This window comes from Marmota flaviventris, unplaced genomic scaffold, assembly GCF_047511675.1.
Source record: "Marmota flaviventris isolate mMarFla1 unplaced genomic scaffold, mMarFla1.hap1 Scaffold_447, whole genome shotgun sequence".
In the NCBI taxonomy this organism is placed as follows: domain Eukaryota; kingdom Metazoa; phylum Chordata; class Mammalia; order Rodentia; family Sciuridae; genus Marmota; species Marmota flaviventris.
The window spans coordinates 46,892-71,618 of NW_027288275.1; the positions used below are offsets into that span (position 1 = coordinate 46,892).

Genomic DNA, 24,727 nt, shown 5'->3' on the forward strand with positions numbered 1-24,727 from the left:
GGGGTTGGTGACCAAAGAGAAACACAGGATCTCTCTCTCTCTCTCTCTCTCTCTCTCTCTCTCTCTCTCTCTCTCTCTCTCTTTCATTTCCAGTGCAGCCAAGGGAGGCCGGTGTGTGTCCTAAGATTTAGCGTCCAGGAAGAGCACTGAACAATTTTGTCTAGAATCTCTATTTTAAGCTCCTCCTCACCTTGACGCTCGGCTTGGGTAACCTTGAGACTTCTGATGGGTGGAAAATGAGACTGGGTTGTGCGGTTGTTCTACGAAAAAAGAAAAAAAATGCAACAGAGGCGTAGATTTGAACAAGAACCTCTTATCAACATTCGATATATGCATTCTCTCTCTCTCTCTCTCTCTCTCTCTCTCTCTATATATATATATATATATATATTCAATATTCAATCTACATATTATATATATATATATATATATATATATATATATATATATATATACATTTTAAATGAGCACCTAGTAATTGCACCCAGGTATGGGGTGCAGTGGGATAATTTGATACATCTGTGCTATCAGCTATTTACGCCCAAGTCCTTAGTAAATTTTCCTGCACATGATGATCACAACTCGAGTTTTATGCGGTTTTGCAAAAGGTGAAGTAATTTGATACCCATCACCTCATTCAAAGTCACGCATTAAAGGAGCTTTGCTAACCTCATCTGCTTTTCTTGGGGGGCTTGGGTAGATACCGGGGATTGAACTCAGGGCCCTCGACCCCGGAGCCCCCTCCCCAGCCCTATTTTACATTTTATTTAGAGACAGGGTCTCACGGAGTTGCTTCGGGCCTCGCTTTGGCTGAGGCTGGCTTTGAACTCATGATCCTCCTGCCTCAGCCTCCTGAGCCACTGGGATAACAAGAGAACAATGTGTTTGGAATGAGCCCCTGTTAAAGGATTTATGAGCATCATGTAATATTCATGAAACAATGTCTTGTAAGTCATCTTTTCTTGTGTGCATTTCACAATATCCTGCCTAGTATGAAGGTTCAAAAATATGACTGCCTTTTTTCTTTAAAAATAAAAAAGCATTCTTTTTAATTTCTTTTTTTTTTTTTTTTGCAGTACTGGAGATTGAATCCAGCTGCATCCCCTGCTCTTTTTATATTTTATTTTTTGAGACATGTTCTTGCCAAGTAGCCTTGTCTCTCTAACTGGTCCATGCTGGGTTTGAACTCATGATCCTCCTGCCTCAGCCTCCCCGATCGCTGCAATTACTGGGGTGCAAATAAGTAAAAGGAGGAGATAAAACCCATGCACCAGTTATGTCTTCTGGGACACACCTAATTGGATGGTGAAAAAAATATGAACTCTGTTCAAATGACTTGCAAGATTCTAATTAAGAATACATTTAATGAGGGCAGGGGACCCTTCAAAAAATTCTCCAGTAAAAAATCCCCCTAAGTTATGCAGCAGTTTAAAAAAAAAGTCCTTTTATTTTTGGTCTTGATCTTCACGGTGGGTTTTCAACTGAACACTGAGACCCTGACTGCATAAAAAAATACAAATCACATTTCTGCAAAATCGTTTTGCAACCAGTAGCCTGAGATGCATCCTTCAGTCTATGGGGAGAGACTCCATCACCCCAAACCTCCCCGTTTGCATAACCCGAAACTCCCCTTCCACCTAGTCCTGACGTCTGAGTTTCCAAACTTTGCCCGTTTTGCAAAGCTTTGCAGAGCGCGCGGGCCTACTGTGTGCAGGGAAATCAAAAAGCAACCGAACAGAAGCCTCTCTGGGGCTGGCCTGCAGGGGGCGCTGTGCTCTGCAAGGGCCCTATCCACAGAGGCACCGTCTAGAATGGCCCAGAGAGCAATAGGGCAGGCGGATAAGGTCAAGAGCCAAAAAATGATTTATCGCGTGAGGTTTTGCATGTCTGGAGGTGGAGCCCGAGATGACACAGCCTGGCCCTGTGCCCTGGAGCCCAGGGAAGGAGTCTGTGTTCATAGCACGTGTGTGTGTGTGTGTGTGTTGGAAAACCGACTTGGGAAGAAGAGAGGGCTTGCAATCCCACCCTTCTGGCTGGTTTCCATCCATAAGCATCAAAATATCTCTGATGGGGCTGGGAACAGGGGTGTACAACTGTCATCCCAGACGCTGTGGAGGCTGAGGCAGGAGGATCCCAAGTTTATAGCCAGCCTCAGCCAAAGGGAGGCCCTAAGGTCTGCAGGGATCCCCATGTCGACAAACCCAGTCCTGAGTCTGCAGATAAGGACATGGGCATCTCAGCACAGTCCCTTCCTGTCTATCAGCGGCCCCCGGGGCTGACCCCACAGCTTCCTTTCCAAGAAGCTCTGGACCTGCAGCCCTGCCTGGCCTCCAGGCACAGTCTCCGCCACAGGCTCCGCCACCTTCCTCCCAAACCTCCTGTGACCTGCAGGGGAAATGCAGGTGGGAAGTCACGTCCCTGACGCATACCAGGTCCCAGGACCCAGGGGGACAAGGATCCTTCCTCCAACCCTAAAATCTGCAAGAACAGGTTCCACTGAGAACCAGGCAGCAGGGGCCAGGGTGACCCAGAGTGGCCATGGCCGTAGGGACTGGAGAGTCGGAGGTCACCCTGCTGTCCGTCAGAGTCAGGAGGGGACCTGGGCGGAGCTCTGGGAACTTCCCTGGGACCCCAATAGAACTGGAGGGCAGGAGGGGCACGCTGTCCCTGTCCTCTCTGAGAGGAGCCCTCTGTCCCTCGAGAGTGTCCCCTTCCCCTTTCTATCCCTTTAATACACCCCTGCACAATTCTTTTTTTTTTTTTTTTTTTTTTTTAAGCATTGTGCAAAACATGTCCGTGATGACGCTGTGACATTGCAGGACACCTCCCTGCCCGGAAACACTAATGAGTAATTGCTCATTTAAACTATTTAAATAATTGCTCATTAAACACTAATGAATAATGCCTCCAGGTCCCAGCGTCCCCTGGAACCCCAGCTCATCTGCCCCAGAATGCGCCAGACACATCTGCTTCTGTGTGACCTTGTTTCCATGCTGACCTTGGCAGCTGTCTTGCTCCGGGGGAGTTCCTAACCCCCTCTGACCAGGAGAGTGAGGTTCCCTCGGGTGCAAAGAAAAAAAATCCCTGCAGGAAGACGAGGTGGGGCGTCCGTGTGCGCCTCCTGCTGGACAGAGGGTGATTTGCAGTTTTAGACACTCTTCGTCCAGCGGCTTCCTGGTCCTTGGTTTCTTCCATTTGGAAAAAATATCAGGCAGTGCACGCCTCTGAGTGACCGTCCGTGCAACTAATTAAACACGCAGGATGCTTTAGGGGGAAAAATTTTAAAAAGATGCGTGATTTTTGCTTCTGCCAAGGTGACTCTCCATCTTGCCGTGAAGTGACCTGAATACATCACGGGAGAGACACTTTTTTTTTTTTCCAGGTCGAATTGTTTTGCAGTGTTCAAGAAAATGGGGGAGGAGACAGGGTCGCTGATGGTCCTGCTGTGGAAGAGGCCAAATTTGCCTGGTTTGCATCTCCCAAGGGGGAGTTGGTCATGTGATGGTCTTTAGCAAAAATCTAAACTGTCACCTGAGAGAATCCTCCTTGTTTTAAATGTTAAGAGTGACCTTTCCTGATATCGGGGGGGACAGTTGGGGAGATGTGAACAGGAGTTGAGGGTTTGGAGTGTGATTAAAGCACCAGATTTTTTTGCATTTATCTGAAGTGATCTGTTCTGATTAGCTCTCCGTGACAGTGGACTGCACTTGGACACGTCCTACATAGATGGAGTGTCACTTCTCCTCCTTCTGGATGCACATCGTGTAGAATCACCCTGCTCCCGTGGTCATATATGCACCCAGGGTCACAATGTCCCATCCATTCTACTGTCCTCCCTACCCAGTACCCCTCCCCTCCCTTCACGCCCCTCTGCCTAATCCAAAGCACCTCTGTTCTTCCATAACCCCCTACCTTATTGTGAATTAGTATGCACACATCAGAGAACGCATTTGGCCTGGGTTCTTGGGGATTGGCTTATTTCACTTAGTATGGTAGTCTCCTGCAAATACCATAATGCCATTCTTCTTCATGGCTGAGTACTATTCCATCCTGTACGTGTACCACGTTTTCTGTATCCATTCATCTATCGAGGGACACCTAGGTGGGTTCCACAGCTTAGCTATTATGAATTGAGCTGCTATAAACATAGATGTGGCTGTGTCACTGTAGTGTGCTGATTTTCAGTCCTTTGGGTATAAACTGGGGGGTGGGATAGCTGGGTCACATGGTGGTTCCATTTCCAGTTTTCCGAGGAATCTCCAACCTGTTTTCCAGAGTGATCGCACCAATTTTGCAGTCCCACCAGCAACGGACGAGTGAGCCTTGTCCCCACGTCCTCGTCAATATTTATTGTTACTTGTATTCATTGTCCCAATTGCCGTTCTGACTTGGGTGAGACGAAATCTCCCTGTACTCTGAATCTGCATGTCTCTAACTCCCAGAGGTAACACCAAAAAAAAAAAGTAAATAACCCCGTCAATAACTGAACTAAGGATCTGAGCAGACCCTTCACAGAAGAAATGCAATCAACAATACGTAAAAAAAAAAAAAAAAAAAAAAAAAAAAAAAAAAAAAGTGTTCAAGACGCACAGGGCGCAGGTGCTTGCTGTGATTGACAGGCGGGTCTCCTCCCTGCAGGCTTCCTGAGCACGGGGGACCAGGCAGCCAAGGGCAACTACGGGCTCCTGGACCAGATCCAGGCCCTGCGGTGGATCGAGGAGAACGTGGGAGCCTTCGGAGGGGATCCCAAGAGAGTGACCATCTTCGGCTCCGGGGCCGGAGCTTCCTGCGTGAGCCTCCTGACCTTGTCTCACTACTCGGAAGGTAATATGAAGGTGACCCCCGGGGCGGGGAGGGCGGGGGGATCTGCAGGAGCACTTGGTCCAATGACAGTCCTCTGTCACTATCTAGGGGAGCCCTATTTGCATATGTCAAAACTGTCCTATCCCTTATGTGTCCAGTCCCTTATGTAAAATGGCATTTATTATCCTTAAATAGTGACAGATACAAATTCATAGATTACCTTTTTTTCGGGAAGTTGCATACCAGGGATTGAACTCGGGGACCCTCGACCCCTGAGCCCCATCCCCAGCCCGATTTTGCATTTTATTTAGAGACAGGGTCTCCCTGAGTTGCTGAGGGCCTCCCTTTGGCGGAGGCTGGCTTTGGCCTCATGATCCTCCTGCCTCAGCCTCTGGGGCTGCTGGGATCCCAAGTGTGCACCACCAGGTCCGGCTGTCGTAGCATTTTTAACTTCTCGTTTTAACTTATAAATGCCTCGAATAGGTCAAATAATGACACATGATTTTCCTCCAGGGCTCTCGAACACGTCGCTCTTGAGCGGCAAACACTCGAGTCAGTGCAGTCCACCGCAGTGCGCATTTCTGACAGAAAGGGGTCCCCAGGTGCCTTTGAGTGACACATTAGGCAGCTTCACGCCCCAATCCCATGTTATCTCCGCGCAGTCGTCCAACCTTTCCAACCTCATCCTCCTGACAGCCATCATATCCCCGCACTCTTTGATGGCTTCCTTGTCCTTCAAAACCGACAGGGCATGCACCTCCGCACCTGGTCACAGCTCCGTCCCTCCCGCTGCACGGAGAGCTGAGCGCACCTAGAATTCTGCTCCTGCAACTGCCCAGGCCTTTCCAAATTTGCCTCGGAGTCAGGCATTTTTTTTATTTCTGATGGGACAAAACAAACCTCACAAAACTCAGTTTTGCATGGAAACGAGTGGATCAATTTTTTTTTTTTTTTTTTTTAAAGATAGTTGGAGACCCATTGAAGATTTCTGCAAGCGTAGCTCATTTATTTATTCCATGAGAAATATAAAAGCCTAATATCTTTCAACCAAAGACAGGAACACACATGCTCCCCTGAATTCTCGCTCTGAATCAGATTCCAGTGTCTTCATTATTATCATTTTATTTTTATTTTTATTATTTTTAATTTTTTTCTCCGGCGCAGTCCTGAAGTCCTGCTTGTGAGCAATGCAAGCTCTTTGGACCTCATGCGTGGGCAGAGCATGCGTTTGGGGGGGAAGGCAGATACCAGGGAGCGTCTTTACGCACGTGCATGAAGCCAAATCTGCAAAAAAAATAAATAAATGCATAAAAATAAAATAGAATCCATGAAATTGTGCAGAGATAAACTGCATTTTTTTCTCCCTTCTATATATATATTTTTTTAATCTGGAGATATACCCGTGCAGAAAAGCCACGGCGCAGAGCTCTGCGGATGCATCGTGCGTCCTCACTCCGGTGCGCACGGGCTCCGCTGCGTGGTGCCGGGTGCAAACGTTTGTGCGCCCCCAGGGACAGTAGCAGCGTCCTCCTCCGCCGCCCCGAGAAAGGGGACCTCCCTCCCGCGCGCGCTCTCTCACTGGCTGGCGTCTTTGTGCTCGCCCCCGCAGGTCTGTTCCAAAAGGCCATCATCCAGAGCGGCACGGCGCTGTCCAGCTGGGCCGTCAACTACCAGCCGGCCAAGTACACGCGCCTCCTGGCCGACAAGGTGGGCTGCAACATGCTGGACACGACGGACCTGGTGGAGTGCCTGCGCAACAAGAACCACAAGGAGCTCATCCAGCAGGCCATCACGCCGGCCACCTACCACATCGCCTTCGGCCCCGTCATCGACGGCGACGTGATCCCGGACGACCCCCAGATCCTCATGGAGCAGGGCGAGTTCCTCAACTACGACATCATGCTGGGCGTCAACCAGGGCGAGGGCCTCAAGTTCGTGGACGGCATAGTGGACAACGAGGACGGGGTGACCCCCAACGACTTCGACTTCTCCGTGTCCAACTTCGTCGACAACCTGTACGGCTACCCCGAGGGCAAGGACACGCTGCGCGAGACCATCAAGTTCATGTACACCGACTGGGCCGACAAGGAGAACCCCGAGACGCGCAGGAAGACCCTGGTGGCCCTCTTCACCGACCACCAGTGGGTGGCCCCCGCCGTGGCCACCGCCGACCTGCACGCCCAGTACGGCTCGCCCACCTACTTCTACGCCTTCTACCACCACTGCCAGAGCGAGATGAAGCCCAGCTGGGCCGACTCGGCCCACGGCGACGAGGTCCCCTACGTCTTCGGGATCCCCATGATCGGGCCCACGGAGCTCTTCAGCTGCAACTTCTCCAAGAACGACGTCATGCTGAGCGCCGTGGTCATGACCTACTGGACCAACTTCGCCAAAACCGGGTAGGTGCCGCCTCCTCCTCCTCCTCCTCCTCCGCTCCACTTCTTCTCACACCTGCACCCCCAAATCATTTCCTTGACTTGTGCAATATGATCCCAGCGTGGTAGTGCTCGCCTGTCATCCTAGCAGCACCGGAGGCTGAGGGAGGAGGATTGCAAATGGGAGGCCACGGCCTCAACCACTTAGCGAGGCCCTGAGCCACTTACCAGACTCTATCCCAAAGTGAAAATTTAAAAGGGCTGGGGGTGTGGCTCGGTGGTTAAGCACCCCTGGATTCAACCCATCTCTGGCACTATATCTATGTATCTATTTATTTATATTTTACATTTTTTTCTCATATCGGTATATTTACATAATTCTCTATATATTCTACCTGAGAGTGCTTGGTGCTTATTGAAAAGTCCTCCAATTTGTGCTTGCTGGTGCAGGATTGGCAGATTTTTGATTATTGATTTCTGAGCTGACGGCAGAATTTCAAACCTAGCCCTGACCTGATCTCTTTTGTTAAATAAAAGGATTCTTTGAAACGTGTCGGTCACGTTGGCAACTGACCTTACCGATATTTTAGAATCTTGTTTTCAAGGTGGAGTGAGATACTTTAAACCCAGGAACAAAGTAAACCTCGTGATAATTACAAAGGTGTATCAACATAGGTTTTCTGTATCTTTATGTATTGAGTAGACATATGTGACTGTATGTGATTTAGATGTCTGTTGTGTATACATGTGGGTGCCTATATATGCCTATATAAACATATGTAGATGTGTGTGTGCATACACACAAACTCACAAACACACATACACAAATTTATATATCCATTTCTCTTATAGAAAGTTCACTGCAGGAAGCCCCCCCACAATGAGCAGATTCTGAAGACCCGCCCCCCCCCAAGTCCCTTTTATGAAATGCCACAATATCGACATGCAACCTGTCCACATTGTCTGATGCCCTTTAAATATTTTCTGGATGACAGATATAACGACGGAAAATTCTGCAAACACCCAGGTTCTCTTTTTAAATATTTATTTTTTGGTTGTAGTTGGACACAGTATCTTTATTTTATTTACTTATTTTTATGTGGTGCTGAGGATCGAACCCAGGGCCTCTCACGTGCGAGGCGGGCGCTCTACCTCTGAGCCACGATCCCAGCCCCCAAAACACAGGTTTTCTTCCAAATTATTTTTAGTCGTGATTGCTTGAATCCGTGGATATAGAAATCATGGACGGCCACCAAGATTTTTCCATGTCCTAAATATATAGATAGACGATAATAGATAATAAATAGACATGCACTTGTACTTTATTATATTCAGTATGTATCTTTTTAACACTATAGATGCAATTTTATATTTTTATGCATAGAATATCTATTCAAATTTTTATTTATAAATATATACTGAACTGCCTACAAAAATAGGTAGAGATGTAGATATACTTTGGTATAGGTAGTACATCTTTTTTATTTTATTTTTTTGGATACCACGGATTGAACGCAAACTCAGAGCACTTTACCCTGAGCCACCTCCCCAGCCCTATTTTGTGTTTTATTTAGAGACAGGGCCTCACTGAGTTGCTTAAGGCCTCCCTAAGTTGTTGAGGCTGGCCTCCAACTTGCTATCCTCCGGACTCGGCCTCCCCAGCCTCTTGGATTACAGGCCTATGCCACCCTGCGCAGTTTCATCTATTATTTACTTTGTACCAAAAAGTCCTATCTTAATCCTCATTAAAAGAGCCTACTTCTTGTCTCTTACACGTTTCAAAAAATCACCTTTGTGTGCTTTCCCTAAAGGCAAAGTCAGAGTCATTTATCATATGTTTAATTGACCCAGTGAAGAAGAATGAAACCCAAATAAAGCCATTAAATTCTCATTAGCTGTCCCTGCTGCTGATATGTCTGAGGATGAGGTTGGTGCTTTCACTATTTAAAAAAAAAAAAAAAAAAAAAAAAAAAACATTATAATAAAGAGGAAGAAAGGAAAGATGCATGCCAGAGAAGTTGGAAGGACACTTCATTTCTTGTGTGCAAAGAAATGAAGGAGGGAAGGCTTCTTAAACTGTTGGGCACACACCTGTGATCCCAGCTGCTTGGGAGGCTGAGGCAGGAGGATCGAGAGTTCAAAGCCAGCCTCCGCCAAAGCGAGGCCCTGAGCAACTCAGGGAGACCCTGTCTCTCAATAAAATGCAAAATAGGGCTGGGGACGGGGCTCAGGGGTCGAGGGCCCCTGAGTGCAATCCCCAGTCCCCCACTCCAAAAATAATAATAATAATAATAAAATATATGACACAGTTGGTGCTTCTAGCAGAAGTGAGAAATGAGGTCCTGGTGAAGCTATAAATCTAAAAACACTGGTTGGGACCAAAATGGCCATAGCCAATCCTACATTTTTTTCCCTTTTAATTAATTAATTTTTAAAATTAGAGACAGGGCTTCGCTAATTTGCTGAGGCCGGCCTCCAACTTGCAATCCTCCTGCTTCAGCCTTCCAAGTCGTGGGGACGACAGGCGTGCACCCCTGCACCCGGTTTGCTCTTTTTTTTTTTAATACCGATCACATAGTAGGTCCTCAGACCTGTGGTAGACCACCTGCCTGGCATGCCCAAAAGCCCCTGGGGTCCATCCTCAGAACAAAATAAAGGGGTAGGGGATGAGGTGTGGACCCCAGCAAACTACACACCCCCCTCCCTCATGAAAGACTTTAAGTGCTTTTGCAATTCGAGAATGGGAAGATCTTTCTAGAATGGCCACCCAAAGCCACAGACCCATGCATCTCTTTGGAGGGGGTCAGCTGCCATCTGCCTGTGGGGATTCTTTTGGGGTCCAGGAGGTATTTCAGGCTGAGCCGACATCGCCCCCTGGTGTCCGGGAGGAGTTACTGAGCCACCTGGTGGAGGACAGCTGCTGCATGGATCTTATTTAAAGGGCCAGCACAGCCTCCTGCCCAGCTGAGCTGAGAGGAGGCCAGGCTCATGTATGGACCCCAGACCACAGCGTCCCTCTCTGACCGCGGAAATGCTCTGGATGTTTGCTGTCGAGATTGCATCTGGGCTCCATGGGTCTGATCTTTTGATTTTTTTTTTTTTTCCTCTTGGAAATTAAAGCGTTTTGGATGCAGAAGGAGAAATTGGGAAATATGAGCCCCTGGTTCTCCACTGGCCCTAATGCCGTCTCTGGAGCGTCTGAGCGGGGACATGGCCCCGGGTTTGCTCAGCTCCGAGAGTTGATGGCGGTTTCACAGACCCTGCCTGTGCCTCTCGGAGACCTTTAATAGCTAGATGGTGTCGGGCTGAAGCCGGCTTATCTGGGCTTTGCAAATCCTCTGGCCTATTCTTTGAGAACGAAATAAATGTGTTTTTCTTTACCTTTGAAACATGCACTGAGTTCCTCGCCGCAGAGCCCGCGAGCCCCACAGACAGAGCACTGTTTGTCCTGGTGGCTCGGCGCTTCATAAAAGCTCTCTATCTAATAGACGCCGGGCGGCAAACTCACACCGAGGGGGGGGGGGGGAAGAGGAGGCATCTTTACCCCTTTTCATGTCTTGGGGCAACAATAAAAAAGAGAGGCCCAGCCTTTTCCTGGCAGATCCCAATTTAATAGAAAAAGACTTGAAATTCATTTTGCAAGATACATAAAAGACACATGAGGTGTCACATCGAAGCAGACATCTTCCCAAAAAACATGCAGAAAGAAAAATATAATGGATCCGAACTGGCTGATTTTTCAAACATGTAAATGTTGCTAAGTAGGTAAGAAAATTCATGATATATGGAGATAGAGATATATATGTTTGCATATATGCATACAAATATGCAGCCACACATATGCACTGTATACAGCTGGCGTTTAGTAAACAGGATATAGTGTGTTTTATTCGACTTTTCTGTTGCTGTGACCAAAATATACAATAAGAACAATTTAAAGTTTTCTTGGAGCTCATGGTATCAGATGTCTCAGTCCATACACAACTGGTTCCATGGCTCTGCCCCCAAGGGGAGGCAGAACAAGATGGCGGCAGGGCCTGGAGGAGGAGAGCAGCTCAGGACAGGGCACCAGGGAGCAGAGAGAGCTCTGTTCACCAGGGACAGGACAGAGACCCCAAAGGCACAGCCCAGGGACCCCCTCCTCCAGCCACACCCACCTGCCGCAGTCACCACCCACTTAATCCACATCAGTGGATTAATCCACTATTTAGATCAAGGTTATCATAGTGCAAATATTTCACCTATGAACATTTTTTTTTTCGTTGTCTGACACATGAGCATTGGGCGACACCTCATATCCAAACCTGAACATTGTGGTACACTATATAAAGGTATATTGTATGCCACTTAGAGTATACAGGTGGCATATACTGTGGTACAGAGCATACAATATGCAATATTCTTGTGTACACTGTATACAGTAAACACAGGATAGAGTCTGGTCTACAATAAGGTGGCCCGAGAGCCTTCCTTCCCTGGCCATCGCTCACGCATTCCAATAATCGTATTGGAAGATGATCAATAATATTTCTTGAATTCTCCATTGTGACAAGAGTCTCATTGCTATTCTTCACCTTCATCTGTCACCTCCAAGGGTGATCATTGTGCCCACAGTGTGGGAGACTGATGGAGGGCCAGGTGGGGTCAAAAACTTGCTCACGGTGTGCAGGGCTCTAGAAAACACGAAAACTGTTTCCTGGTCATTTCCTGACTCCGTCCTCAACGGGTGTCCCATACTATCATGGTCCCCTTTCAAACAGAAACAGCAACATGGTGCCTGTCTGTGTCCGAGCCGTTTATGGAATAGCAATGCACTTTTTTTATTTGATGTTCTGTGCTAAAATCCCAGCATCTGTCCAAGGACTTCAATGTCCCTTCTTGATTGAGATAGAGAGTGCTCACTGGGTCAGCCAGAGTAGCCTCGGAAATCCAGAATCCTCTCCGTCCCTCCTGTCCACATCGGGGGATAGTTTTTATGCATTTATTTAATTATTTTTTTAAGGTGGTATCTCCAGTGTTCCCTGGAGATGTTTAGCGCCATTCCTGACCTATACCCCATGGAGCAACACACTCCAAAAAAAATATTTCCAAGCGCTGTCCGTTGTCCCTATGGGACAAATGACCCCTGGTTTGAGATGGACCATTTCAAATCGATTTGAAGTACCAAATTCGCTTTGAGGCATGGAATCGTCCAATTCCTTCACTGAAAGAAATTGCATGCATTGCAAAAGCAGGGAAATTGTGGGGGACAATTATCTTTCAAGAGGGACTTACCTTTGGTTTCAAAATGGTAGACGCACCTTGGATGGAAGCAGAAGGGTGCCTGGGTTGAGCTCGGCGATAATCGCGGGCCATGACCCTGTCACGGATCCCCACGTGGGGGGTCGTGCAGAGATCTCCATGCACTTGAGGGTGACCTCCTTTCGCTAACCCCTGCTCCTCTCTCCCCAGGGATCCGAACCAGCCCGTGCCCCAGGACACCAAGTTCATCCACACGAAGCCCAACCGCTTCGAGGAGGTGGCCTGGTCCAAGTACAACCCCAAGGACCAGCTGTACCTGCACATCGGCCTCAAGCCCCGGGTGAGGGATCATTACCGGGCCACCAAGGTGGCCTTCTGGCTGGAGCTGGTCCCCCACTTGCACAACTTGAACGAGATCTTCCAGTACGTGTCCACCACCACCAAAGTCCCTCCCCCGGACATGACCTCGTTCCCCTACGGCACCCGCAGGTCCCCGGCCAAGATCTGGCCCACCACCAAGCGCCCGGCCATCACGCCGGCCAACAGCCCCAAGCACAGCAAGGACTCGCACAAGACGGGGCCCGAGGACACCACGGTCCTCATCGAGACCAAGCGCGACTACTCCACCGAGCTGAGCGTCACCATCGCCGTGGGGGCCTCGCTGCTCTTCCTCAACATCCTGGCCTTCGCTGCCCTCTACTACAAGAAGGACAAGAGGCGGCACGAGACGCACCGGCGGCCCAGCCCGCAGCGCAACACCACCAACGACATCGCGCACATCCAGAACGAGGAGATCCTGTCGCTGCAGATGAAGCAGCTCGACCACGACCACGAGTGCGACTCCCTGCAGGCGCACGACACGCTGCGGCTCACCTGCCCGCCCGACTACACGCTCACCCTGCGCCGGTCCCCGGACGACATCCCACTCATGACGCCCAACACCATCACCATGATCCCCAACACGCTGACGGGCATGCAGCCGCTGCACACCTTCAACACCTTCAGCGGGGGGCAGAACAGTACCAACCTGCCCCACGGACACTCCACCACCCGCGTATAGCTGCGCGGTCCCCTCCCCCGCCCGCCCTCGGTCCGGTCCCCTGTCCCCTCCAGCCAGAGAGGGTCCCCCCCCCGTCCCTGGGGAGAAACAGAACCCAGCGCCCCCATCTCCCACCCAGGACAGGTTGGCATCCCGCAGGACTGAGGAGCGAAAAGGAAAAAAAAAAAAAAACCAGAAAAAATAAAATAAAATCAAGGGTCTTCGAGGTGACCCTGCAGACGCTGGCTCCTGGAATCTACCTGTCCCCTCCCCGCCCCTCTGCATCCCCCCCCCCCAATCCACTTCTGACCCTGTGAAATGTGAAAAAGCATCCATTTCCGTGACCACACTGCTTTAAAGATTCCCGCCTTGCCCAGGGGACGCTTGGGTGGCCCCAAGGACCTCCGAGGACCCCAACGTGACAAAAGGCAGTTGAGGTTTCTGGAACTCAGCCAAGGATATCGGATTTTTTTTTTTTTTTAAATCACAGTTGGGGGAAAAATAATAAAACAAAAAACGCATCCATCAATAATGTCCTTTATGTGCCACACAAGGGGACGGCGGAACCTCGGCCAAGGAAGTCCCCCCTGGGGTCCTCGGTCACCCCTTGGCACCGTCTCATGGAGAGACAGAGAGAGACAGAAGGGAGAGGAGGATTTTATTATTGAAATAAAAAGACTTCACTATGCAGGAGAATCCGTATAGTTCTGCGCAAAGCGACCCTTTTGCCCGCTGGAACTATATTTAAGAAACTTTGTACAAATCAAAAAAAAAAAAAAAGTGTATATAGCTGTGAGTTTAAAACACACACAAAACCAGAGGGGGGTGGTGGAGAGAAAAAAAAAAAAAAGATTTAAAAACGAAAAAAAAAAAAAAAAGCTTTTATCGGTGTTTTTAGTTGGAAAGAGCTTTTAGCAAAAACCGTGGTTTTCATCGTGCTCTGAATGTATATAAATATATAAATATATATATACATTAGTCATTCCACCTGTTTCCTTCCCTGCAAAAAAAAAAAAATCAAACAACAAAAAAAAAAATGGCTTTTGTTCTTGATTACTTGAGGTACACAAAGACGTGGGATTTTTGATGTTTTTGTTGGTCTGACTGGTTTCGTTGGTGAAGAGGGCGGTGGTGTCTTTCAAGAGACCCTGGGCCGTCCGTCCAGGGGTGGGGGGGAGCCCGTTGCATGTCCACTCCTGGGTTGCAGAAGTGCATGCCGGGGGCGTCGGTGGCAGACCCTGGTTTGGGGGAATTTTTCTTTTTTCTGGGCACGGGTCTCGGTGCAGGCTCAATGCACACCCAGCCACAGCGGGGACGTGGGAGAATACAAGTGTCCTTGTGTCCTCCGGGGCCCCTTTGAATCTGTTTAGGAAGATGTGCTTCCCACCCCGGGTCCCTGCCAAAAAATCAAAGAAAGCCCTCTTGGTGGGGCCTGCCCGGGCGGTCAATACCGCACTGTTCAGCTGGGCAGCTGCAGGGCCATCTTCCCAGGAGAGGACCTGCTCAGCCTTGCTAATCGGGTGGCAGGAGGACACGTGTGTTTCTCTTGGACTCAGCGGTGAGCCTTTATTTATGAGCAAGCCAGTTTTTTTTAATCATTTTTTTAAGTCCCTTTTAATGTCCCTTTAAGGGATATTTTTTCGAGTGTCTCAAGATGGAAGGATAGAGTAGGAAAGGTCCCTTTGTCTTTTGGTCTTAGAGGAAAACAAAAATTCATACACCCACCAAGAAACAGTAGCCAAAGATGTTGGAAGAAAACCTACCTGGGCACCGCTGGGGTTAATTCCAGAAATGCAATCTCTGATTTTAGCATTGAGGTGGACACTCTGCCTTTAGCACCTGGCCACCTTGCAATAACAACCTTCAACTCCCCAAATCCCTGCACCGAAATCCCCGCCGTAGTGGTGTGTCCCAGCATTGAATCTGTACCTAAAAGGGAGCTCTTGGGGACACCTGCATCCCCACTATAGATCCCGATGCTGCTGTCTCCATCTGGATTTTGGAGAGCTCGGCTCTGTATATAAATATGTGAAATAGGATGACCCTCACCCCCGCACCGAGCACCTGCAAACCACATTCCCCTGTCCACAGTGAAATGTCCTGGATGAGATGTCCCCGCAATTTGTTATTATTATTATAATTTTTTTTTTTTTGGTTTTTTTGGAAAGCTGTGCTCAGGCCATTTCTGCAAGCTCTGTATTCGCCCCAGCTGGTCCTCCTAGCAGATGGGCTCCTGTCCACTGGCTCGGATGGTCAGCCTGGATGTGGGTTGAGTCTGTCGTAGCGCGCACCCCGGTGTCTGTCCGGTACCTCCCATCGTCTTCTGGTAGCAATATGTACAGTCATGCGTCGGCTTCGTGGCCCCCGGGGTAGAGACAAAGCGTCCCCCGTGTTCCGTGGATAGACTTTTAGCTTTTACAGAGGATTATGATCCAAAAAGCAATTTAATACGTCGCGGAGGATATCTTATTTCTACGGGAAAGAGGTTATAGAGTCTTCATAGAGTTCTATGAGAGGGAAAAAAATATACTTGCTATCTATAAAAAAAAAGGAGAAAAAAAATTAAGGAAAAAAATACTTTCTTAGGCTTTTATTCTTGATCTTGAAAGGCACGCAGGGTTCAATGGTTCTTTGGGTTATGATTCTGCAACTTTTGTTTTTAATTTTGCCTTAAGTAATGATAGAAGATATATATGGCTGGACACATATGTATAAACTTTTCAGCAACATTTTTAATAATAAAATATCACAGTATTTTCTAATGCTTTGTGCAAATAATTGGGCGTCTTTCCTTTCTTTGTAGGTGGTGTGGTTACTTCTTTGATTTTTTGTGGGTGTTTTTATTTTTTTGGGGGGGTGACAGGTGATTGACAGATGCATAGGAGTTTATGTGCATTACTCCCATGCATTTAAAATCCCTCAGGATTGCATTTCCATCAAATGTGCATCGTATGAACACAGAGACACACACCTCACACGTATGCAAATGCACACCCAGAGATTTGTACACTCACATCTGCATAGGAACACATGCATTGAATAGGAATTGCATCCATCGGGGTCTGAAGTTAAAGCCTTAGACAATATCAGCCATTGACGGTCACCTGTACGGACCACCGGGTTCCATCCCTGCATTCGATTTGCATTGGACACGTGAGTCCACGTTCAAGGAAGGCATCTGACCCCTCAGGCCATCTCAGAGATGCTCAGACCTTGAGGAAAGGTAAAGGTCCCCACGTCACCCACCCAGGGTCACGCCAGGTGCCGGGGCTGCGGTTACCCATGAGCGCAAGAGTTCTTTCCCTCCATCCCCAAACCCAAGGACCGGCCGAGGCAGGGGAGGTGGGCAGGCGTGGAGATGGACGCTGGGGACCGTCCTGGGCAGGGGGTGATTGCTGGGCAGACACAGCCCCCCCAGTCTCCTAGTCCCTGGGAGGAGGTGGATGCATTTGGAAGGAAGTCACCCCTAAGCCACTTCTTTGTTCTCTGTGAGCATCATGGTGGGGGGGGGGGGCAGTAACTTTGAGCCAGGGAGTTGGAGACCAAGAGGAAGGTCCAGTTGGTTTTACTCCAGGAGAAGCTGAAGGAGAGGGTCATTTGAAGTCAGAGGGTGTCCTCATTTCTGTCCCCCACCCCCATGAGCGTTGGGACCATCTGTCATTATCTCCCATGGACCTTCTTTGAATGACACTTTAGGGGAGCCAAATGCACCCCCCCAGTTAACTGTGCATTTCCAACTTATTTCCTGCAATCCGACCGCAGGGCTGGGTTGGTCCATATTTTCTGTTATTTTTCCTTTCTGCAAAATTGCTTGAAACGTAAGGCTCTGCTCCCGTCTCCTGACCCACCTGGTTAAAAAAGCAGGAAAAAAAAGAAATCTAGGTTGTGTTCCAGAAGTAAAAGCGATGATCATTCCTCTAGAGGTTTGCATTACTATATTCAAAAAAAAAAAAAAAAAAAAGAGGGAAAGGAATTCCACATTTCTGTGATGTGGGCATCGGGACCTAGACCCAGAAAACCTCCGTGACTGCATATTTCGGAGCCCGAGAGAAAGCTGCAGGTCACCTGCTCTTCCACACGGGGCCACACAGGAGGAAAAAAAAACTCATTGCACCTGATTTTTCCATCAAAGGGGGCTCAGGCAAGTTCCTGAGGTCTCGGTTGCACAAGACGCACCCAGCAGCCACAGGTAAAATAATGCCCAGAAATGAAAATTCTTGCACCCCTTTGTCCAGGTCATGGATAACCAAAGCTTGGACTGTTGTCTGTCCATGGGTAGAAAAGCCACCAGGAAGATGTCTTCTTGGGATGCAAAAATAAAACCCTAAAAAAAACCCCAAAATCTCATGCAAACTGGGAAATCCCATCACACCCCATTTTCAACTATTAGGAGCAATTTCATCTTCGTAGCATTATTATCCTCGTGTGTTCAAACATCTGCCCCATTTCCTTTTTGTGTGTGTGCATGTGTGGATCCGTGGATCAGCCTCGCTCCCTCTGGGGAGATGGATTATTTATGGACATAGCTTTAAAACAAACACGCTGAGCCTGCCCGCGTTATTAGGTTTTTGTACTATTTCGAGTATTTAAAGAGCAATTACCTTTTACAGATGACTCTCGTGTGCTCCTGAACCTTGGGAATGCGTTTTTCAGAAATGCATTTTTTAAGGCGATTTAAAAAAAAAATGATTTTCAGCTTTATGTCTTATCTTTCCTTAATGATTTGAGTTGCACTTCGAGGTGGTCTTTGTGGTTCACAGTTGGAGGAACAAAGCGTGCAACCTTGTGCCGAGTTTACCAAATCAATCACCCAAAGAAAGGGGGTGGGATTTGAGAGAAGTCACATTTGATTGACAGCTGCTCATGGTCAATCATGTTCACTAACTTGCTGCAAAACCCCACAACCCCCTTTGGTTTGCAATATTTGTGGAGGGGGCAGCAGATTGCACCCCTGGTCCCAATTTGAAATAAGTTATCATCAGACCTGGGTCTACCGGGAGATTTTTTTTTTTTTTTGCCGTATTCTCCAGCATCCCAGGAGCATGGGGACCCTGGCCAAAGACATAACCTACATTTGCCTCATTCGATCATTGAGGATGAAAGATTCTACCTTCGTGATCAAGTTTACATTCACTGCAGTCAATGCAAGAACTCTCTCTGCTCTCTGTCCCCCACCTCCCAAATTCAGATTTCTGTCTACGTGCATGCTCCTAAGTGACAAGAAAATTCAACAGGAATTTTAGTCACTTTTTGCACTCTTGATCCTCAATTTTATCTGAGATCTAAATGGTGCTGGATGGAGCATGCATTATCCAAAATGCACGAGGCCATAAGAGTTTTGGATGTTTTAGGGGGCAGATGGGGTGACAGGGATTGAACTCAAGGGCACTCGACCCCTGAGCCCCGTCCCCAACGCTATTTTGCATTTTATTTAGAGACAGGGTCTCCTCGAGTTGCTTACAGCCTCGCTTTGGCGGAGGCTGGCTTTGAACTCGCGATCCTCCTGCCTCAGCCTCCCAAGCTGCTAGGATGACAGGTGTGTGTCACCACATCTGGCTAATAGTTTCAGATTTTGAATATTGTTCAGCTTTTAGAATATTTGCATATACATCATTAGATATCTAGGGATCGGGACCCAAGACTAAAAACAAAAGTCCCTTATGTTTTGTATGCATCTTATTCACATGGACTAAATGTAATTCTGCACAAATATTTTATACACCTGTTACCTGTCTCATGAGGTCAAGTGTGAAATTCTTCCTCAGCGGCATGAAGTTGAAGCTTAAAAACTTCCTGATTTTGGAGCATCACCGATTTAACATTTGGGGATTAGAGATTCTCAACCTGTAATAAATTTTAATTCTGACCTTCCAATGCAGGGAGTTGTTTTCCAATCTAAATTAAGTGTCTCCTAGGCACTAGCAGAAAGAAATTAATGGTTTAAGATGTGTTTCTGGCTGGGTGCAGTGGCATATGCCTGTAATCCCAGCAGCTTGGGAGGCTGAGGCAGGAGGATCGCGAGGCCAAAGCCAGCCTCCGCCAAAGGGAGGCCGTCAGCAACTCAGGGAGACCCTGTCTCTAAATAAAATGCAAAATAGGGCTGGGGACAGGGCTCAGGGGTTGAGTGACCCTGAGTTCAATCTCTGGTAAATAATAATAATAATAATAATAATAATAATAGCAGCAAATTATATCTGTGATCTAAAATGGATCTTGTAAATATTCTTCCAATATTACGTTACAGAGAATAGTTGGTGTTTATTTCTCTGGGAAATGGTCTGCAACCTCGATTTATCTTATCGACTAAGGTGATCCATGTCAAACTTCAGTCTTTAGAAGCCGAGAACCCTTAGATTTTTCAGGGAAGATTCATTGAATAGGAAGAATATCCACTCAGAGACACCGAGACGAAGACGAACGACACAAATGCAGTATTTCTAGGGAAAAAGCACCCCCAATTGGACTTTTATTATATGCATACGACCTGTGATGGACAGAAGCAGATCCCCCCGTAATCTCTGGGGTGACCTGAGCCTTTGTTCTTCAGAGATAATAATAGTACGATCACATACATTTAAAATATCATAGATCGTCTTAGCAATGCAATTATATAGTGTATTAATGTGATTAAATATGACATCAATAATACAATGACAGAATGCTAAAATACAATTATCTGCCATGAAACGATTATAGACCATAATACAATCATACATTCACTATTCAGATACACAGTCATATATAATTGCATGTTAATTATATGTGATAATGATGCAAAAATTATTTATAATATGAACAAGTTAATCCACCAAGATATTTTCTTCTTGGTATTTATTTTTATGCATTTTCTTTCTGAGGTAGAAACGGCAGCACTTCATGGAAGCAAGCTCCCTCCACCCAGAGCCCACATCCCTGGTCCATTTCCAAGGCACCGTCAAGGTCACCCTGAGGCAGACATGGAGGTCAGGAGTCTCCCTGAGAATCATGCAGTCACTCACTTGGGGTGTCGAGATGGAAGAATCGGCTTCCTTCTTCCTTCTGTCTCCTGTCTGTACTTCCTTCTCCCCAATTTCCTCATGTCCCCGTTAAACATCCTCTGAAGGTGTCCCTGCGAGATGAAGGAAAGGAGGACATAGATGCATATTGGGGCATTTTTTGTAAGATTATTTTTTGCAGGAAGGTACCAGGGACGGAACCCAGGGGCACTCAACCCCTGAGCCCCATCCCCAGCCCTATTTTGCATTTTATTTAGAGACAGGGTCTCCCTGAGTTGCTTGCAGCCTCGCTTTGGCTGAGGCTGGCTTTGAACTCGCCATCCTCCTGCCTCAGCCTCCCGAGCCGCTGGGATGACAGGTGCACCACCACGCCCAGCCAGGATGTCTTTTTAACGCTGAATAGAATTCCATCTTGTAGCTATCGTACATTTTCCTTATTGGGTTATTTGTCATTATTCTTCTTATCAACATTATTCAAAGCTCTACTATCACGGAAAACAAACTCACAGAGAACATGTGCCGAGTCTCTCTGCCTTAGCATCTTTGGGATCCACCTAGTGACAGGGACACGGCATCATTCAACCCACCAAGAGATCAGTTGACACCCGTGTAGCAAATTCCTCGTCTTCTCATTATTGCCCCAGTCACATAAAACCCATTTTTTTTGCTAATATAAAAAAGACCATAGTATCAAGGACCACTTGCCTGTTCCAGCTCGACTGACATGTATGTCACCTCCTGCAAGAAAACCAAAGGTGGCCTTCTCCTTCCTCTGGCAGAGGTGACTTTTAATGGCTCCGGGAGCCCACCAGCCATATCTACGGCTGACCACGTGCATGTGTGCAAACGATCTAGTATGGAAAGACAGCACATATGACACCTGAGAATAAATTTGCATAGATCTACACTCATGCATAATTAAATCTGTAATTGCACATGTGCACATATAATCATTGATGACCCCATTTGTTCCAATGGTACAAAACGGAAGGTCACTCTAAGACTAATGATAACAAGAAAGGATTTCCTGATGGGTCCCTAAGCGATATCATCCTCCTATGCATCTGTTTCTATTTTTCCTCACGCCTCTACATCCATATTTCAATGAGAAAGAGCTTTTAGCAAAGAAAACCAAACCAAACCAAACCCATCAATCAAACTCCAATTCCATGCCACGGGTCCCATGAAGCAACCAGAGCCGACCAGTAGGTGGCGCCCTCTGCTCTGCGTCCAGACAGCCACCTTCTGAGGCGGGAAAGGAGGCACTTGCAGGAGAGCAAGATGGTGAGCCTGGGAAGAGTGTCACCAAGGGCCACCAAGCGCCCAGACATCCCGTGTCCATCTCCTGCCCACTCTCCCCTGGCCCTGGCAGCGCAGGAGAGTGCACCGTGGGGTTGCATGACCCAGGGGCAGGACTCGACACTGAATCCTGGACCTCGGGCTGCAAGGAAGGGCTGTGTCAGGAGCTAAGCCCCAACCGCCCAGTTCAGTTGGTCATCCTTAGTGAACCCAGTGGTAGGAAAAGATGGCGATGACTTTAGATATATGATTACATGTGATCTATAGATATGTGTACGTACTGCATATCTATATATTTAATATATAATGCATTACGTCTTACATATCTATATATTTGATATGTACTTTATATATCTTGCATCTCTATATAAATATATTTCTATATTTTATGAATTTATATGATATATAAACTCTGCAATATATGATATTTATATAATATATAAAATCTATCAATGATAAATTTATCTAGTATTTAGAACACATTATATATTTAAATATATAAATATGTTTGTCTATTTATATATTTTTATATAAATAATATATCAAATATATACTAAATACATTTGAATCTATTTTTTATTTATATATATATTTATACATTTAATATATTGTGTGTCTATCTATAAATATGGAAACATTTACATTTTGATATGTATACATTACGAATGATTATATATGATGTATAAATATATTATTGTGATTATAATTTAAACATGTGATATGTAATCATGATATACAAAAATATATGTATGAATTATATAATATAGCTAATATGATAATATGTTACAGCATATAAAAATATATATATGATTTAATGATATATTTTAATATATAATGAATGCTATTATGTATGAATACATGTTCATATGTAAATATTAGATATTGCTCAGCTACAGCAATGTAATATATAATATTATACATTAAATATTATATATATATTATACTGCTGTAGTTGAGAAATATGTATAATACATATTATGATGTCATGTGCGTCCTATAAGTACACATATACATCATATATACATTTCTCAACTACGGCCGGTATAACAATTGAGACCAGAATAGGGATTTAGTTAGTTTGCATCACAGTGAAAACTCTGATGTCAGAATAATTTATTTTCTCCTTTTATTAGAGATTTCACTTGAAATTCTATTATATCTTGTAATGTATTGTTTTCCACTAAAGGAAAAAAAAAATTGCCTTGCATTAGAAGGTACTATGATCCTTTTTGATTCATTCGTTTAAAGCTAAGAGAACAAATTCCACTACCCAATGATCTCTTAGCATTCTTTTAACTTCAGTGCAATCGAGGGACGTGGGTTCAAGTGTTTTTTTTTTTTTTTTGCAGGGGGTGCTTTAGGTACCAGGGGTTGAACTCAGGGGCCCTCGACCCCTGAGACCCCTCCCCAGCCCTATTTTGCATTTGATTTAGAGACAGGGTCTCCCTGAGTTGCTAAGGGCCTCACTTTGGTGGAGGCTGGCTTTGAACTCGTGATCCTCCTGCCTCAGCCTCCTGAGCCGCTGGGATTGTTGGCATGTACCATTATGTCCGGCTCTTTTTCTTTCTTTTTTTTCATTCATATGAGTGCAGAAATGAAAGGGTGATCATTTCCACCATATGCAGATTCTCAGAATGTGACCACCCTCGCCCCCATCAAGTTTTTAAAAGAATCCAGCTTTTAACTCCTTTGTGCTGAAACGTGAGCCCAAGTTTCCTCATTTCACCTTTTGCAATAATGGAAAGAGTCTGGCCTCTCCCGCCTCCCGAATACCTCCTCATGGAGCTGAACGCTGGTGATGACACTCGTGGTCACGACACAGGGAGCCCCCTGGAGTACAAATGAGAATAGTCCCCTTTGCTCTGTAAAGGGCGGGCGGAACTGAGAGAAGCCACTCGCTGTCACCCAGTTCTGTCTTGTGCCCAAGGCGTCGGAGGCTTGGAGATTGTTATTGCAGAGACCAGCGTGGAAGGGAAGGAGGGTGATTGATGTTTTATTGAGCACCACACCAGTCGGAGTCAGCTTGGATTAAAAGTGTGAAATGATCCTTTGCACTGGCCGATGGCAGAATGTCCTGATGGTTCCTACGTCCCCGGGACGCTCCTCATATGTACTAGAAATCCTAAATCAATGGCGATCGTACCAGAGAAGGATTGTGAATTATTGAGTAGCGTTGGCCGTTTTTGCAAAGACATTTGCATATCTGTGGTTTTTCTCGTGGGTTTCTGTGAAATGCAGTTGAAGACATGGATATCTGCAAGTAGGAGATCATCAAGAAAACGTTCTCATGCTGTTTTGGGATCTGAAAGAGTCTGTCGCCGTGTTTTACAACACGGAAATTCAGAATCTGCACCTGCTGATCTTTGAATATCACCCATTTGGGGGGAGATCATGATGCACTCAATATTCAGGGGCGATCTCAAATAATTTGTCAGAAACCCAAGTTGCAGGGTAGGTTTTAATATACGGAATATCTTGCAAAATGTTGTATTAATGATACCAATAAAGCTAACCTTTTCCCATTTTTATTTCGTTAGTTTGGGGTACTGGGGATGAACTGAGGGGTGTCCCGCCACTGAGCTGCACATTCTTTTTATTTTATTTTTTAAATTTCAAGACAGGGTCTTGCTAAGTGGCCGAGGCTGGCTTCTAACAGGCCATCCTCCTGCCTCAGCCTCCATGTCCCTAGGAATACAGCGGTGTACCCCCAGCCCTGGCCTCCAATTTTTAAAAGCCACATAAATGGAGAAATGTAAGTACAAAAATACAAACCATTACTAGAAAATGAGATACTATCTCCCAATTGACAAGTCTTTGAAAAAAAAAATTGTTCTTATCAGGAGAGAGCGCTACTGAAAGATTTCCTACTTCATTTTTTTTTTGTAAGAATCAGACCAGCCATCCTAATCCTGAGACCACGTGATTTCAGTTAAAATTAGAGCAAAACCTCCTCTCACATCCTGCTTTTATCATTA

General features: G+C 46.4%; 1 protein-coding gene across 1 annotated transcript in view; it reads left to right on the forward strand.

Moving 5' to 3' along the window:
* The window catches only part of LOC139701371 (neuroligin-4, X-linked-like), a 31,356-nt gene extending 17,877 nt beyond the window's left edge, over positions 1-13,479 (forward strand). The window contains exons 2-4 of the mRNA XM_071607260.1: positions 4,620-4,824; positions 6,413-7,202; positions 12,630-13,479. Of these exons, the coding sequence (XP_071463361.1) occupies positions 4,620-4,824; positions 6,413-7,202; positions 12,630-13,479 (1,845 nt within the window). The remainder of the gene's footprint in view (positions 1-4,619; positions 4,825-6,412; positions 7,203-12,629) is intronic.
* Positions 13,480-24,727: the final 11,248 nt, after the last annotated feature.